This window comes from Patiria miniata, unplaced genomic scaffold (genome assembly GCF_015706575.1).
Source record: "Patiria miniata isolate m_02_andy unplaced genomic scaffold, ASM1570657v1 HiC_scaffold_7, whole genome shotgun sequence".
NCBI classification, from domain to species: Eukaryota; Metazoa; Echinodermata; class Asteroidea; order Valvatida; family Asterinidae; genus Patiria; species Patiria miniata.
Genome location: NW_024037074.1, coordinates 31,517,809 through 31,536,989, shown reverse-complemented (window position 1 = coordinate 31,536,989; position 19,181 = coordinate 31,517,809). Strand labels below are relative to the sequence as shown.

At 41.3% G+C, this 19,181-nt stretch overlaps 1 protein-coding gene and 1 pseudogene across 1 annotated transcript; one reads left to right on the top strand and one right to left on the bottom strand.

Moving 5' to 3' along the window:
• Positions 1-7,099: 7,099 nt before the first annotated feature.
• Positions 7,100-13,225, top strand: LOC119718877 (monocarboxylate transporter 12-like). Its single transcript, XM_038188301.1, has 5 exons — positions 7,100-7,246; positions 9,587-9,825; positions 10,581-10,724; positions 10,829-11,629; positions 12,246-13,225. The coding sequence occupies exons 2-5, from the start codon at positions 9,603-9,605 to the stop codon at positions 12,359-12,361; spliced, it is 1,284 nt and encodes a 427-aa protein (XP_038044229.1). The 5' UTR covers positions 7,100-7,246; positions 9,587-9,602; the 3' UTR covers positions 12,362-13,225.
• Positions 13,226-14,636: 1,411 nt separating this feature from the next.
• LOC119718878 lies at positions 14,637-17,500 on the bottom strand (annotated as a pseudogene).
• Between the last annotated feature and the right edge of the window lie 1,681 nt (positions 17,501-19,181).

Genomic DNA, 19,181 nt, shown 5'->3' with positions numbered 1-19,181 from the left:
TTGGCTTTGATGACCGCATGCAGCCAGCGGCAGCGATTTCTTGTAAACATGGGGAAGGCAGCAGATTTGAAGTTCGAAAGCGGGGATGGGGGTGGGGGGGGGGGGGTGGAGGTGGGTGGGTGCATGGGTGGGGTGGACACCAACTAATTATTAGGGGGGGGGGGCTGTTTTAGGATGTAATATTGGCATATGCATTTACACCTCTTATGTGAGACGTCAATAAAAAAGGCTTGTGCACAAGAAAACTTTTGCAACTATAACGTTATTTTGGAAAATTATATTGCAACTTTAGGTAAATTAGGCTAAAATGTGGGACAAACTATTTGGAGTGGGTGGTGGGGACAATGCTATTGACGTCCCCCGAGCATGCCCCCATCCCCCGTCCGTCCGTTATCGTTATAGACCATTTTCATTGAGCAGCCATGTTAGAGTTTGTTTAGGTGATGGGACTGACAGTGTATATAAACAACCTAGTTAGACACCGTCAAATGAAATAGATCTGCGCCCCATCACCATGCGTTTGTTACAAAGACAAACGCACACCTCTTTTTTTTTTAAATTTGAATAATGAATGTACTAGTAAATACGGAGCCCGTAAGGGGACAGGGTAAAAAAAATATTTCGTTCCCTCAAAATTGTTTTCTTAGCCCTCCATCTCCCTGTCATAATTTTACTTTGGTTTATTGACTCACCTTGTAATGTTTTTTTTTTACAATGCAAGCTATACTCATTAACTTTTTTTGATATGCCATGTAATGTTACTTTTTTCTTGCTATTCCCAGGTTGGATTTACGACACTACCGGAAGTTACAACGCTGCATTTGTTTTCTTAGGCTGTTTGCAGTTGGTGTGCATGATCCCGCTTGTCGTCCTTAAATATTTCCGCTGCGTCAAATGAGTGCTGATCGTTCCATCGTGTTTTACACTGTCCGTTAAAATATATTCTTCTTATATCTGTATAAATTCAGAAATTGTATGGCGTATAGCTGAGTTATCTTGTAGTGATTTATGATTTTAGAATACGTAACTATAGTACTTCCATAGACGGAAGTTTATTCTGCGAGCAATATTCCTTTAATAATAGCATTTCCCCGCCAAATCATCAAAGGTTTGTTCAATGTAATAACATGCTCACAAATTTGTATATTTGTCCTGATTGATTGCCCGATGTGCGTGCAATTCATTGCGCGCGTTGCCTCAAATTGCCGCGTGCGACATGAAAGTTGCGTCAACAAAAGTTGCCTCGGCGTTGCCAGGAAAAAAATGCCAACAACCTGATTGGGCCGAATTCATAAAAACTAGCAATTGCTTTTTTCTAGGCTTTTGCTTACATCTTCATACATAAAAATAAGTAACTGCTAGCAAGTCAAAGTTTCTAGTTTTAAGCAAAAGCAAAAGCTTGTTTCTTGCAAGCAAATGCCACCTTGATTAGCAATTGCCTAAAAACGTATACATAAAACAGCCTTTTGCTTGTGTTATTCAGCAATTGCTTGTAGTGTTATAAGATCCCCACATGGTAGCTTTAGTGATATTACAGACATCAGAGAAGATTTCATCATGTTTATGCCCGTTAGAGACGACCGGGCTCGGCCTATAAGGTGTACAATCCAAGAATTAATCAAGAAGAAATCTCCAATCCAACCTTAACTTACTTTAGAACGATATACTTGTATGCAATGTAGATCGAGTACGGTATTGAAAATTCAAATACGAGTATTAGAGAATGGTTCAAAGATGTCTTTGTCTTATTTGTATATTTCATTTTGGACAGATTTGTCATGATTAAAATAGTGTTCAGTGAACACAAAATGTTGATGTATAAAGTGATGCAACTGCTCTTTAATTCTGTGCAATACAGACTTAGCTACACATGTTGGGTGGGACTTTAATATTCAGTAAGATAGAATGGTAAACGCAACAATACTTGATCAAATCATTTTCTAACGAATGTAAAATTACAGTAAAAAGAAGAAGAAAACTTTAGAAAAAAAATACAAACCCCCAACGGGGGTATAGGCAGAAGCGCAACTGGAGGAACAAACTCCCGCTGAAATTGCGGAAGCCATCTTGTTTATGGTAGGGTTTTCTTGCCCTTTCGGTGCGTCGAAGACAGGAACACTGGTTGGTCATACTGGATGATTACCCGTTTCATTTGCGTCCGTTTTTTTCTTGACCTGTGCGTTCATGTTGGCAATCTTGGTCAATATTTGTTTGTCATCCTTGTTTTCCCGGTGTTTGTAGCAATTGTTGCTTTGGCATTCTGAAGAGCCCTCCATTTCTTTTCCTTGCTACTTGGTAGTTGAGATTTGTCTAACAGCTCAGGGTAGTTTTGGATGATTACTGCACTCACTTGTTGCAGTGGCGCACCCAGGATGTGTCTTTGGGAGGGGCTCACATTTTTAGTTCTTTATAAAAAAAAAAAATGTTGCCCAAAATTTGGCCGCATACAAAAATTGTGTTTTCTTTTTTTTGGGTGGACTATTCTGACGTTGGTGGCGGCATTTACACCCCTATTTTACTAAAATAGGCCACATATATATCGCCAACGTCAAATCGTAGGGCTTAAAAAAAATCCCCCCCAAAAGACAACCTCTTGTTGATCACATTGGACAGCAGTTTGATCATCACTCTGTGCAGCCATTTTGGAAATTGTGTGGGGAAAGCAAACCTGCTTCTATAAAAAAGCTTCACATTTACGCATGCCTCATCACACATGATAGCGCTTTATTAAGAACCTAAAAGCAATCACTTGGCTAAAATCCTGGCCGCATCTCGCTGGGCCCCACCCTCCCCCGGCCCCCGTTCAATGTTGTCTGTCATTGTGCAGTGTGTGCTCCATCAGCTGGAGAGAACAACATTGACCGGGGGAGCGGGGGTTGTGGATGACTGTTGCTAGGCTCAGGAAGTGTCCCAATCATTTTGGCCGGGATTGTAGACTCACCTAAAGATATTTTTCAAGTCAATGGGGTTAGGGAACCAGACTAGCATGTACCCTTTAAAAGCTACAGCAGCTTTAATTATGTCTTTATATATAGGGCATGATAAGCTTCCCAAAATGCTATCCCTACTTCCTTCACAAGATTCTGTGAAGCTCATCAGCCTAGCCCTTCCCGGCCCAGCGCCCAAGGCCCTGTTTGCAGGGCCGGGGTTCGTACTAAGCGCTATCATAAAGGAGGCACATCGTGGCACATCGTTGTTTTCGTGTATATTTTTTTTTTGAAGTAAGGATGAGAACGTAATGTTTACTTTATTTTTCAGGAAAATAATGTTTGATTACAGCCTGGTGAAGGACTGTTGGGAACAGCGAACGGAATAGGCATAGAGGCCTGATTAACAGTGTAACCAAACAAATCTGTAAAAAGAAATTATCGTTTCCTTTTTTTCAAAACGTCCGTATTTTGTTGAAATAGTAGTGATGGAGTTGAGAATCTGTATCTCTCCAAATACAAACAGTAGAAGTCAGGCGCGGATCCACAGGGGGTTCGAACCCCACCCCCTCCCCAACCAGCAGGACACCCCCGCTCTGACACACACAATATAGGCTGAAAATGACAAACATGATAAGATCGGATATAGAAATCTAACGGGCCTGAACCCCCCCGCCAAAATTCAAAATAGCCTACATAATAATAGTGTTCATTGTTGCGTAACGATAAGTATGTTTAGCGCACGTGTAGGCCTACTACTAACGAGGCTGCCGTATACAATTGTCCAAACAAATGAAAACAGTTGACTCATTACTGCCCGAAACATCGACTTCAATTCTGTTCGTCCATGAAGCCAAAACAGATGCACACAGCAATGTTCCAGGTTTCTTCGCCTATTATTAAGACAAATTGTTTTTGAGGAGAATTGAGGAAGCCTGGTGGCCGAGTGGTTAGATCCGTCGTCCACGAATCGCGGAACCCGGCATCGAATCCGATACCCTCCGGGGTTACATGGATGGACAGGGAAGGAAGTGTGTATTGGCCGGGAACGCCGGTATCCCGGAAGAGCCCTAAGGGATTGGCTGGGGCACTGTTATGGCTCAGACCGATCCCTGAATGCTTGGCTAGCACATAACTTTTTGAATTTTTTTTAGCCTCTATTTTTTAAACTTTGGTTTAATAAGTTTGATGATTACATCTGCTCGGTAGACCTACGGTAGTATTAAAACAAAGCAAAGGTCTATGTAATGAATCAATGAATTTTTAATAATTGACTATAATCAAAACGAAGTTTTGTTCGATCAATATGAATATGCCATTATTAATGTCGCATTTTCAATTGAATTAAGAAACGCAGTATGCAATATTGTACAGGGCAAAAATAAAAATGTACATTGTAATGTGTTTATTACGTTTCAAAAATTTTATTTCGTAAATAATAGTTTCTTTAACTGTGATCATTCCCCAAATATATAGTTATTCGCAAAATAGGAAAACACAAGAAAACAAAGCCCCTCACCATTAAAACCGGAAATACAAAATAGAAAAACAAAGTCAAGTGGAAAACCCCAATTTACCTTAAGGATTGATTTGGAAAATTCCATAACATTGGGCTTTTACAGACTTGCCTTTGACTGTCAGTGACATGCAGTCACGGACCCAGAGGGGCTGGGGGGGGGGGTCGAACCCTTCTCCTGCTCTGACACAATAAAGTATGTACATGTGTATCTGAATCTGACGGGCCTGAACCACTCCCCCTCCTCCCAACCCATCCCCAGCAAAAGTTACTAGATCCACCTCTGACGTAAGTTGGTACATTGATATGAAATGTGATATCGACTTACCACTATTTTGACCCAAATTAAGTTTCTGTAGCTCATGTAGGATGAAAGAATGAAATAGGGTAAGCAATTATTGTTGGAGTCCCCAGAATGTGGGAAGGCCTATGGGCCACGACCAAGCAGCTAGGCAGCAGAATTTCAGCCGATGGCTCGTCCGTTCATAAGCTGCCTTGTGACACCTTGAAAAACTGCCGATGATGAATATTAATGACCCGCCAAAAGCGTGGAACCCAACAGGCGGCAGGGGCAGAACCAGAAATTTTGGCAGGGGGGAGTTCATTAGCAAACACATTTTCAATGTAGACAGGTTTTTTCTCCGGACATTTTGGCCTCCGAAAATCAGGGGGCGGGGGCCGGGCTCGCACCAAACTATTTGGGCGCAGTTTCACATTATTTCCATATAATTTCTATGAAAACAATTGTTTAAGGGGCCTGGGCGACTCTTGTACAGTGCTAGAATTTGATAGTATCTGCCGGCGCGACGTCTTTCCATACGTCGTGTCAAAAAAAGGCTTACTCATGATCGTTAATAACTATGTTGTTTACAATTACAAATGGAATTAAATCCCACAAATCGTAAATTTCAATGAGCTTTCAAATGAGACATCGCACGAAAAAATATCGGCCCATACCAAGCAATCAATTATTTAATTTCAACTTTCGAATTAAGAGCGGGACGCTCTTAATTCGTTTTAAGTAGTTTTCGCAATTTCAGAAATGGAGCGCGTCAGTCAAAGCCAACTTTCAAATCTGAGTAAAGGCCTGCAAACTCAAACAAGCAAATTGATTTGTAACATTGTGACATAATAGTCCTTCATATTTCGTTCGGTAAAGAAAATTCAAAATTTTAAAAAGGCACGTGGGCTCTATCTGCCAACTTTTAAAAATGTCATACTTTATTTAAAAAATGTGTGCGTGAAGATGCAGTATTTCGAAGATCTCTAAAAATTGATGCCGCTGCTTGATATTTGTTGTTCTTCCAACCGGCTACAGATTTTAAAAGCGAGTCGGGGGGGGGGGGGGAAGGGGAGCGCGAAGGGGCCGGCGACATCATCGGAAAAAGCGAGTCACGTCAGTCGGCAGCGATGAAGAGCGCCACCTACTGTCCGAGAGCGTCCATATAAGGGCCCGCTTTTAACAGCGTCACTATGGGTGCAGTAAAGACCCCAATGATAAATGGCTCCACTTCAGAAAGTCTGGAAATATACTCACAATTTACTCTCCAAGGTGTTCGAGACTTACTTCAAACTTAAAGCTTATTTCATGGTCTTTCTCTAACTTGATGACTTTTGGGAGAAACTTCCACCCGAATATAGTCATCCCTTAAAATACAGTCCCGAGGCCCATCGCCATTTGAAAAACGGTCTCCATTGCAGAAGAGAGCGCTTTTAGGGCCCCAATTTCATCCAAATTGTACAGAAACACAAGCTCACGTTCCAGTGCACGGCTCCCATCCTTATTTTGTACGAATCCTCAAGTTCATGGCCCACAATGTGCTCAAATACTGAATAATTATAGGGACATGTAAATCGTGATTTGGCCGGCGTAGGCCCCCGTTCAATTTTGTCTCTCAATGCGCGGTGTGTGCTCCATCAGCTGGAGAGAACAACATTGACCGGAGGAGCGGGGGAGTGGGTGACATTGGCAGGCTCAAGAAGTGTCCCAAACATTTAGGCCGGGTTTGAAGCTTGAGAAACAGCTATTAGTCAAAGTAAAAGGTTATTTATACGTTTTTAAGCAATTGCTTTTGCTTCAGCTTCTGCTTGATGAACTTTTGCTTTTGCTTGGTGCCTCTGCTTAGGCAAAAAAAAAAAAAATCGGTCTCTGGTCAGACCAAAAGTTCCGGAATGGACGCGGCCATGCGGCTTTTTTTTTGTTGTTGCTTTTTTTTTTCTTCAAGCTCGGATTGTACAGACAAGGTGGGATACTATTTTGCTTTTTTGGTGTCCTCATGTACATTGGTGTCCTCCATAATTTGCCTTGGTGCTTTCGATCATTTGCCTTGGTGCAATTTCCCATTCCTTGGTGCTCTTTGGCAAAAAAAATTGAGGAGGTGCGGAAATAGAGGGCGCTGTTGGAGCTACCGCGGAACATTTTGGAAAAAAAGATCGACGCGCATGATTAAAATCGACGCGCGCGCTGAACAGAGACCGACTTATTATTTTTTTTGGCCTTACTAGCAATTACTAGTTTTTATGAATTCGGCCCAAGGCCTTTAACAATACACACACAGGAAGAAAAAATTCGAAAGGATATATACATTTTTGTTAATGTTTACTGACCCGTATCCGACACTACGTACTTTTCACGTCCAGTGGAGCGAGTGCGACAAATAGCTGCTGGCTGAGCTTATCTGAATCTACCTTTCCGCGAACTCAGTGTGTATGGTCAGCACTGAGTTGTACATACGCCTATTTGCTATCACACATTTTCCTGAACTACACAGCGTGTATCGTAAAAGAATTCTGATAATAACAAGTAAGTATTTCAAAGTTAGAAAGTTAAGTTAAATAAAAGGAAATATGTTACTTTCACCCATTCAGAGACACTTTTGTCTTAGACTGAACACATTTTTACTTGTGAACGGGTGAGATATTTTCGTTGTAGTTAGTTTCTCCGTTTGCCGGTCAGCTTAGACTACAATTGGGTGGAGGGAAACAGACACTGATTGAGTAACTAATATGATGTATGTAAAAGTAAACCCCTGCGTTCGGGGGTTTGATGGCCATGAGGAAATGTATCTTTTACCTTTGGGTGAGCGGGAATGCATTTTCGTCCTATGCAGGAATTATCAGCCACATGGGTTCTTGAGAACCGGGCTACTCAATAAATTCGGAGTCCGTATGACCGAGTGGTGGAAGTAGTTGTATAGAACCAAAGTTTTAGGATTTGGATGATCTGGAGATATCAAGGATATATGATTTTGTTTATCCAGTGTTGGTTCCTCTATATTAACCTATTTCTGTGACGTCACACAATTGTTAAAAGTGTAGATTATTTTCTCGAATCTACACTTTACTGTAGATTATTTTGAGAATATACACCTAACTGTAGATTATTTTAAGAATCCACAGTTTTTGTTGTGAACAATTCCATGTATATTCCGGCACTGTATAATTCCATGTATAATTCCGGCACTAATTTTTTTTTTCAAGTTTCAGTCCATTATAATGAAAAGAAAAAGAAATGTCAATGGTACTAAAAAAATTTCGAAAGAATTTGACGTGTACCTGATTTTGATAAATACCATACAAGTACTACTTTAGTTTTTTTAAATTTTTACACAAAATGTTCTCGTTTGACTTTTAATTTGCCGTGCCAATATTTTTAATAAATTATAAATGTTAACCTAAAGCGCAGTGTAAAATATTCCCTTTTTATGTTATTTGCAGTTCCCTTTATTTTTATCTTGAGTCTTATTTTTGTATTTTTATATTATTATCTTTATGTTAATGCTGAAATTTTTATTGATGCTAAGAATTCAATTTTATTTTTTTGTCTTTAAATTTGCATTATCAAAAAAATCAGTGGATACCCTTCGGTTAAAGAATATGTGCACATCTTTTGTTAGCAAACTGACAATCATAAATAGAATGGACGATTAACTAACGAAATCAAATGAAACTTACCCAATCATAAACGTCTCAGAATATTCCAATGTAACGTATTTTCCAAGCAAAATTATTTCCCGTGGTGAGTGAGATGGGCATAATCCGATGTGTAGCCTACTCCACACATATCAATATATCAAGGTAAAGAAATGTGGTTCCCATTGAAAGGCCAATGACATGTGGTTCCACAAATGTACAAATGAGTTGCTTGCCAACTTTTTCTTGTGCCTGGTGATTAAACTCCTCACATGAATCCCGTAAAAAAACGGCATCAAAGTATTTTCCGGTATAATCCTCAAGCTGTAACATGCAAGTGCGAACTCCATTTGGCTTTGGGAGTAAGGAAAGACAGTGTGTTCGCGCTAAACACTTCTGATCGTGAATGTGTGTGTGACTTACCATGAGGACAAATGTATACTGTGCAATTGATGAATGGAACAAAAGATGTGCACCCATCCTAATGGTTAACAATAGGACCTTGTTACGATGCAAGCACAGGGCCAGGCAAAGTTGACTAGATTGTACGAATCTACACTTATTCACAAATGTGGTAAACCAGGGATCTTATTTGCATAAACTATTGTTGTTTTAAGAAATAGTTTAAGTCAGAGAATAGACTCGGAAGTGTAGATTCGTGCAAGAATGGACTCGGCTTCGCCTCGTCCATTCTTAGCACGAATCTACAGTTCCTCGTCCATTCTCTATAACATAATGTGGAGTTCCAGGTTATCCAGACTCGCGTCCATTTGTTTTTGGACTGGTGACTCCGTTCAGACTCATAGCCTCTAGGACTCACGGCTTGGCTCGGACTTTGCTAGTGGCAGACTTGGATTGTTTGTCGGACTTGAATCTAATCTATTGAGAAAAAAAACCGTGTATAAAACTTCAGAAAAATAAAGCTGAAATTGTTTTCACAACAGTCCCGAGTCTGTTGTCTAATCGCTTTTTAACTTGTCTGGGTATCCAGTGGATACTAGTTTATACCAATAATTCAGGCCGGCTTGGGAAAAGAGGGATTAACATTCTTTTAATTATTATGGGTGTTAAGTCACTCAAGATTGCAGAAATGCAACAATAACATAATTATAGAATGCTGATAAACCAAACGTGAAGATTGAACAACTTTGACAACGTTTAAGTTTATTACTTTCACATTCTAACCCATACATTTCCGATTCCCTTTTTGTAACCCCTGTACTTTGTACAGGCTGCGGAACCGAGAAATGACATCCAACATGAGGGATACTAATGTTAGTCAGATTCAAGATGAGGCATCATCGATGGGTTGGGTTGCAGTATTGACGATGTGGACCAGGGGTGTTATCCGAGTGGCGATGCTCAAGGGACTAGGAATGATGCTGCCAACACTACAAGATCAATTTGGGACAACGACGTGGGCCATTGGGTGGATGACTTCACTGATAGTCGCAGTGGGAGGTTTAGTTGGTAGGCATGATGCATGACGCACTTTTCCTAGAACTAATTTAGTGATTTAATAATGTTGTTTTTTTTCTCTCGTGTTTTCACCCCTTCCTGACAGTTTCTACTTTTAACTTTACATGGAAATTAAAAATCAGTTTTGCTCATGTATAATATCGGTTTGGTAATTCTTATTTTCGTTTTCCCTTTTTCTCTTTCCTCCTCGAGAATATGGTGCCTTTCATATTTACCACCATAGAGCACGCGCTATGTTTCCACACAACATTGTAGTTTGTAGAGTAGATGTCAACTTCTATGCATAGCTTAAGCTTAAGACGAATCTGCAGTATTTTTTTTTTTAAATATTCATGGATCGTTGTTATTAAGATATAAGTCCTTAACGAAATTCTGGAAGTGCACCTGTGTCTCCCTTGAAAACATTCTTATATTGCAATCCTCTTAATCTTGCTTTAACTTTTAAATTTAGTTATGTTTTTATAGTTCTTTTTATATACTATTTCAACTTTTCCATTTCATGTTCTGTTAGAATACACAATGAAAAAAAAAAATCACCAACTAAACGATGTAAGTCCATAACTTGCTATTGTTGGATCGAATCAGAACACAGGAGGCAAGTTTCCCTCCATATTGTCTGAGGTTGAAAGTATACCATGGGAGCGGTATTGCATACACCTTCATCGACGGATTAAGTACCTCATGTTAAGGCACCTATCACTCCATGAATTCCGTCTAATATGTTGGTCGTCATTCTGTCATTCCAGCTCCTATGGCAGGGTTACTTGGTAGACGATTTGGAGCGGGAAATGTTATCATGATATGCGGTGCGATGATTGGCATTGCTTTCATTGCTAGTTCCTTCGCAAAAACTTCAATTCAGCTGACGATGATTTTAACGCTGTTAGCAGGTAGGATAGCAAAGTCATTTTGCCTTGATGCAGTCAAAGATATTCACTAGATGAACACTGCAATACTTGTGAGATCTGATATTCTTTTTTTTTCCCACTTGAAGGTTCCCCTCTTATTGTGCCTCTAGTGCTTACCAAAGAGGCTATTGGTCGATGCTACAACAAGAACCTTGCTAAAGCCAGCGGTATCGCACGAACGGGTTCTTCCATTGGATTAGTCGTGGCCGCGCCTCTGATCCAGATATCCCTCGACACGTTTGGGTGGAGAGGAACCATGCTGTTGATCGGTGGAGGGATAATGCATCTTGTCCCCTGTGGTGTCCTCATGAGGAAAAATGGAACAACGCCGAACAACAGTTATCAAGAGGTCCCCAAAGACGAGCCAGAAACAGCTCCTCCCTCTGCTTGTGCTGCATGTTTGGAGAGCGTCTTCAAGAACTTTGATTTGTCGCTTCTTCGCAATTTCCAGTACTGGTCGGTGGCTGCCATATATGTTTGTTTTAACTTTGCCTACGACATGTGGGTGATCTATTTTGTGTCCCAAGCTCTATCAAAAGGATTCTCATTAGAGGACGCAGCAGTTTTCGTCACCGTAGCGGGCGTAGGGAACCTGCTAGCAAAAGTGTCGCAGGGCTTCATCATAGACGCAGGGCTAATATCCTGCTGGGGTCTGATGGTCATATGCATCATCGTCAGCTCGTTGGCGTTCTTTGTTACGCCTTGGCTGGCCTGGTATTGGACGATGATGTTGACGGCGTTGCTGGTTGTCATTTGCGATGGTGTCTTGGCTTGTCTTCATGACGTTCTTGCCAAACAGGTACTTGGAGTGGAATTGTTGGCTGGTGCCTATGGATGGATGGATGTCAAAGCTACTATGGCGAGGCTGTTCTTTGGCTTTATTCCAGGTAAAGAGTGTTCTCAAATAGACCTTGAATGAATCGCATGTGGTCATACAAGCGACTTTGGCTTCGGCGTTAAATTCTTGTCAACATGGAAGTTCGAAAGCGGGGATGGGGTGGGGGTGGGAGTGGGTGGGGTGGACACCATCTTATTATTATAGAAGGGGCTGTTCCAGGATGTATGAACAAATATTTACATATTATATGTGTATTTACACCTCTTATGTGTGACGTCAATGAAAAGGCTTGTGCACAAGCAAACTTTACAACTAGCCTATAACGTCATTTTGGAAGAATACATTGCAATTTCAGGCTAAACTTTGGGACAGGTTATTTGGAGTGGGTGGTGGGGACAACGCCATTGACGTCCCCTGAGGATGCCCCCCATCCCCCGGGATAGCAGCTAGTACAATCCTACATCCTCTATCGTTATAGACCATTTTCATTGAGCAGCAATGTTAGAAGTTTTTGTGGGTTATGGGGCTGACAGTGTGTATAAACAACTGAGTTAGACACTACCAAATAAAATGCCCAATCACCATGCGTTGTTACAAAGACAAACACAAAACTCTATTTTATGTACATGTAGGCCTAATTTTACTTTCCCCCCTCTTATTCTCAGGTTGGATTTACGACACTACCGGAAGTTACAACGCTGCATTTATTTTCTTAGGCTGTTTGCAGTTGGTGTGCATGATCCCGCTTGTCGTCCTCAAATATGTCCACTCCGTCAAGTGAGTGCTGATCGTTCCAGCGTGTTTAACACCCTCCGTTAAATATATTGTTCTCTATCTGTAAGGTATAAATTCAAAAATTGTATAGCATATAGCTGAGTTATTTTGTAGTGGTTCATGATATTAGAATATTAGTAGGTCTACTGTTAACTTAGAATTACTTAGCATAGACGGAGGTATATTAACAACGTTTTGTTCAATGTAATAACACGCTTATACAAATTCATAATTTTTTGTGAATTTAGTTTAATTACACAAGGGTCTTTCGCATTATTTATGCATTCAATTTCGTTTCCGTTTACACATTAATTTGTTATAGTCATGTACACTTTTCTAGCAATACAAAAGTGATTCTCTCTTGAACTAGACATCGACTGAAAAAAATCGGTCCACGATGAATGACAGTGACCGATTGTGAGAAAACAGTTGTTGAAAAAAAAAACAATTCGAATATCCCTTTCGCATATGCATTTTCCATTTTTATGAAAATGTTTTCCCACTTGTGCGGAAAGGTGTGAAAAAGTTTTCCCACTTTGGGAAATTCTTTGTGAAATGAAAATGAATTCCCTGGGAAGAGAAAAAGTATGACGGGAAATTCCCATTCCCAGGTTCACTTCTAATTGTACTTCACTGCTTATTTTATATTCATTATTTTGTTATTTATACAACTATGCGGACAGTTTGCATTTCTGTTTCAAAGAGGAGTTGATACCAAATTGTACGTTTTACGATGTATGTTCTGCCTCGTTAGCAAGTTAAAACAATCTTCGGTGGTTATCATGGAAGTTAAAAAGCATAATCAAACTAGACGCTGCAGAGTCTTTGAAAGTTTTACTTTTGAAAAAAAGATCACTCCCCCCCAAAAAAACCCCCCAAAAAAACACCACAAACGTTTTTAGAAAGACCGGTTGTACAAAGGTTAAGAAAACAGAATTTTGAAAACAATTTTGTTTTATTTAAGATTGATGACAGGTTTGATTTTTAACACGTTTTCAAAACATCAAATGCTGGACCATAAAAGCAACAAATCATGGCTATAAGTCATCCTGTTCATGCGAAGACGTTTTATGAGGAGAATTGACATTGTTAAAACATCCACTTTATTTTGTGGGGGAAAAAAACCTCTCATAAATTTCGGATATAGAACGTGCTTGATCTTTACGTATCATTGAGCATCCCTGTTGGGATTTTAAAGATGGTGTGTCCGTGCTCCTCACGAAAAATATTGATGGGCCTCATATAATCGAAATTATTCCACCACTAACCTTTTTTTGCTTCGATGTCTCATTCAACAATTGAATAACTTTTGCAATACAGACAAAATAGCAATTCATGAAAAGAGTTATATTTTTGGGCTGAAATTCGATAACAGCACGGATTGTATATCTTTAAAAGGTGTGTATCCGTGCAACAAAGTTAGGCCCCCAAAAACTGAAATTGCAACCACTGATGAAAACTTTCACTGATTGTTAATCGATGCTTCAAGTGTGGATCCAGAAGCCACTGCCGGGGGGGGGGGGGGGGGTTATGCCACTGCGCTAACTCCCAAATCTAGGATTTGGATTCAAGGCAACAGGCTCCTGATATAATTTGAAGACTTTGTAACAATTTAATGACAGATCGTGCGGATAGAGTTGCCCATTAAAGAATAGATGTATAAAACGACCGTTAATAAGTAATTTGACAAATTAAGAACATTATAATATAGTTATGAATAAAAACTATAATAAACGTTACAAAACAGTCCCCTGGATACAAAATCAGCTATCTCTTCTTACATGCACATCAATTCGCACGTGGATTTAACTTTCTACGCGTCGGTTGTGGTGTGAAAATGGAGTCCAATGAAATACGGATTATTATTATTATTCCCCTTATAAAGTTCTATCACCATGATAAAATATCATGTTTTATATTTACTAAATAAGTTGTATGGGTTGACCTTCAAGGAACAGGACCCCTCTTCCTCGTAATGAGACACATCTAAGAAATGGCCAGTTTAGCCACAAGGTCCGCGTGGGTGGATGCTGGGCTGCACCACGGTGACTCAGCCCACGGACTTATAAGGAAATCTGATTGTTCTATTAATTTGCCTAGCCCTGCCCCCAGATACAAGTTGACCAAACATGTTCATTTACTGTATAAAACCCCAGTAGAATCAAGAAATCAGACAGAGAGCGTCACAGCCAACCGAATAAACCACATCAGCCCAAGTACCACTTCGTCTCTTACTGTCTTACTTTGTCTATATAACCTCACGGGTTATAGTTCATACAAGGGAGGGTGGAGAGTTATAGAGTTGTGGGATATAAATTACTAGTCTGAAATTATGTTTCCTTGCACTTTGCTAAACCCGCGCGTGTCTAGCCTTCTAAGGGGAACGAACTAGAAAGAGTAGATGATAATTCCTTACTTTGTTTAATTCCCAATCTTACACCTCAACGATTATTCAATGACCCTACTTCGCTGTTTGGAAGAACCCGTGCATGCCCAATCTGGTCTTGCCACCAGACGTTCAGTTCTTTCATGAGCGCCGCCAACGTCGGTCTCTGGCCAGGGTCGGCCAACAAGCAAGTCTCAGCCAGTAGTATCAGTTCAGACATGCCGGGGGCTCGACAGGCGACGCCATTCATCATAACCCCCAAGCTGTAGATATCCGACTTGACGCCATAAGGTACCAGACCCTCCACAACCTCGGCTGGGATGTGCTTGCTCTGACGATAGTAAACGGCCTTCTCCGAGGGAGTAAGATCCAGGCAGTACCTGGTGCGACCGGTCAACCTCTTGGCATTTCCAAGGTCGATGATTCGTCCCTGCCACCTGGCCTCCAAGGGGTCTGATGGGCTGCTGTCTACGCACAGCAGCACGTTGTTGTTCTGTAGGTCGCAATGTGCCCAACCTGATTTGTGGAGGGCAGAAAGCCCAGTGATGACGTCATTTATGATCAAGACCCAGTTTTCTACAGAGATGGGGGCTTTCACTCAGAGCGCTTCGCAGACACTTATCGTGTGCTTGGACTGAGGGTCTCCGATAAACTCTTGAGCGAAAGACTGGTTGCCGACGACTCCCACCAGCTTCGGGAATATGGAGCAGTGCTCCACCGCCTGCAGGGCTCTGATCTCCTTGTTCATGGCAGGATAGACATCTGTTAAGCACCCCATGATTGTCTTCACGGCAACTAGCATGGAGCTTCCCTCTGGTCTTCGGAGCCGCATCAGCTGGACCTCACTGCTGTGTCCCCGGCCAAGAATCAGTGGGAGTTCGGGTTTCTTAAAGACTTGATGTAAGTCCTTCTTGTCGATGGAATGGACTTCAACATCTTCATCCTCATCGTCCATTTCCGGTGAATATCTAAAATATCAATGGCCAAGACATAATTGTTAATACGGTAATAATTTTAGATGAACAACAATCTTACCAGTAATAAGTGCAATTCATTGAGGCGAAATTTCTGGTTCAGATCTTAGCTTTAATTCAAACTTTAGCACCAGTAAGTGAAATCATATGCTTTAAATTGAACACATAAGACTGGCATTGCATAATGTCGAGCAATTTTTAACAAGCAAAAAGTAAAAAAAAACCTTCAACTTAAATAAAGCGTCGCAGTGAACAGTCATGAACTCACTTTTCAGCCGGCGCGTTCAGAATAGTTGTATCTAACGCTGCCAAATTATCAACTGAAGTAGTCTTGTGCATTTCTCCTTCACATTTCTCCTCAGGCATACCAGCTGGGTCAATAGCGGGGGCAACCCGGTTTGATCGAAGTACCCTGTGCCTCTTTTTCGATGGAAATCTAGAGAAGAAGATTCCAAAAGGCTAAAATTTAAAGATGCTTTTGAAACGACATGTTGAGATTGTGTATAATAACATTTTGCCATTTACATGTACATCTACATACAAATCAACAAGTGGAAACTGGAACACTAGCCGGCTTTGATTAATGTTACGGAGAATTACATCTGAGATCCAACGTACTTCTTCGAGTATTCAGTCGATGATATGTTATCAGATCGAGAGGTGAACGGAAATCCGGACCATCTCTTCTTTGTCCCACTACCGTTCCCCGACGCATGTTGGATGCTGATTGTTCAAGCGTAGTCGGTAAGGCTGTTGCCGTTTCCCAGGTCGGTGATGCTGACGTGGGTACGAGTTGGTCTTGGGGTTGGGTCTGGAAGGGGGCAACTCTGCTGCGTCGGAAAATTCGAGACAGGGTGCCTAGCCAACTGGATGAACCAGTTCTGAACCTATATCATAACAAAAAAGAGAGATTGTTCTGATACCAGAGACCAAAAAAGTTCATAATCGTTGAAACAAAAACTGCACAAATTCTATTTTCTAAGCTTCTTGAATGCCTTTAGGGATTATGGGTGTTTTAAGGGTTACAATTTCAATGAATTCCATAATAAATCAACACCAAGTTTTTCGAAGTCTTTCATTGGGAATGGTATTTTGGCACGTATCCAAAAATCTGAACTCCGATTTTGTTGTGTCCAGTTATTTTACGAAAGACGCTTACCTGCCAGTGTTGGACGGGGCATGGATGGGTTGATTCCAAGTCGGTGGGCTGAGGACCGTGTGGCCTCCATCTATACCAACACTAGAGGGTGGGTCGTCAACTGATGGTTCTGAAGGGTCGCTCTGAGGGACCGCAGTCGGCGAATGCACGTCAGGGACTCCCATCCTGTTGCCATATCGAAAGGATGTTAAAACAATGAAGATTGATCAATAATATTCAGGTTTCCAGATAGACCTATTTGACTCAAGAAAGTACCTCCAACAAAGGGAACATTTTTTTTTAAAATTTATAAAATATATATTATTCGTATGACAAAAAAATATACATGAAACAGGTATTCATCAATTATAGGCTGCTGCAGGGTTCATTAGCAGGAAGACTCCGAGACTTGAAGAAATGTAGGTGTAATGACGAATACGAGCTCCCAGACCAAACATTATGTAATAATTTACATGGAATTTTTCTCATTGTACATCGGACTCATCATTTTAATATGAAAATCAAGTAAAGAAATACGTACATCAGTCTGGTGGTGATGTTTGCAGCAACTTTAGAGAGTTCATTGGAATCGTACTTGAGCATCTTTGCTTCGAGCTGATTGAAAATTTGAGCTTTGAAATAATTTTTTAAACGAGCGCAACATATCGATGATGTGATCTCAAAGAGCACATACAGGTTTCTGGCGGTGTTTATGTTTGGAGAAGGCGAAGTCTCCCAGGGACATTTGCGTGAAAGCGCGGACTGAGTTGTTTATTGTTACGTCACACATGAAACGCGCGCGTACAGGTCATTATCGGCCATCAGAAGAGGGAGATTGGAAACGCATACGCGCGCCATTCGTTGTGCACCATGGAGTGCAATCCGATTCGTTAGTGTGACGTCATCCATTAATCTCCACGTCAATTGAGATCAATGCCTAGCGTAGTAGTGCGCGCATGTATGACGTTTTTACTTACGAACCGGATAGTTGCCTCCGAACCCTAATGAAGAAGAAATGTCCGAAAATTTGGCAACTCATTCGATCACCGGTGACAGAGGACGCAACTTGAAGTAACGCGTACGACGGCTTGCCGCGACGGTATAACGATTCAATTACTTTGTACTCTCAGTGGCGCACCCAGGATTTGGTTTTTTTTTGGGGGGGAGGGGGCTCACAAATTTGTTCAAAGTTGAATTTGTTCAAAAAATTTTACCCACAATTTTAGGCCGCAGAATTTTTTTTTTTTAGGGGCGGCCTATTTTGACGTTGGTGGCGCCACTTACACCCCTATTATACTACTCGAAAACAGGCCACATTCATATCACCAAGGCCAAATCGTGGGACTAAAAAAAATACCCCCCCCCAAAAAAAAAAAAATTAAAAAATAAATAAATGACAACCTGGGGGGGGGGGGGGCCTCAAGCCCCCCGAGGCCCGGTGCGCCACTGTGTATTTTCACTGTCCTCTCCGACATGGGTCTTTTAATGTGATTGGAGTACCGTGATACTCCGATTAAGACTGCTCCCAACTTGAGGGATTCTGATGTGTGTGTGCTGGTGTCAGTGTGTTTGTTTCTGCAGTCAATAGGGGACGTTGAACAATAACGAACAATAGGGTCCACAATTCCCGAAATTCTACAAATGATGATCGTGTACAGAACATATGGGAAGTCTTCCTTAAAAGTTAGTACATGTTCTAACAAAAGAGGGACAATAGGTGGTCCACGATTGCAGGAAAATTCACACAAAATCTACGTTGGTTAGTTATCCATTCAGACTTAGGACCTGGGACAATAGGGTGTGTGAGATTTCAATGGGCCAGAGGACCTTGGCACTAGGCCTTGGGACTTGGGGGAATTTCGTGTACAAACCTCATGGGAGCTGTCGAAAAAAGTTTAAGTACAACAAAAGGGAGCATAAGAAGGAAAGGGGCAGGTCCTCGTGAGTATAGTAAAAACGTTCTGAGTGTGTGTGGGGACCGGATGTGGGTGTAATCTACAGTGTGTGTGTGTACAAGGAGTGCTGTTGAGTGCTGTGGCCTCGTGGTTAATAAGGGCATTGGATTCGTGGTCTGCGGGTAAAGCTGCAGGTTTCGGATCCCAGTCAAGCCTGGGTTCATGGTGCGTGTGCCCTTGGGCAAGGCACAATCACTCATTTCTTCTCTCCACCCAGGAGTAAATGGGTACCTGTGAGGGCAGAGATGGTTACTGTGATTGAATTAGCTTCCTTGCGCCTAGCAGCATCGAGCTGTATACTCCCCGGGAGCTGAGATGGTATTTGGAATTATGTTTCATTGGCAAAATGAGCAGGGGTAATAATGATGTAATAA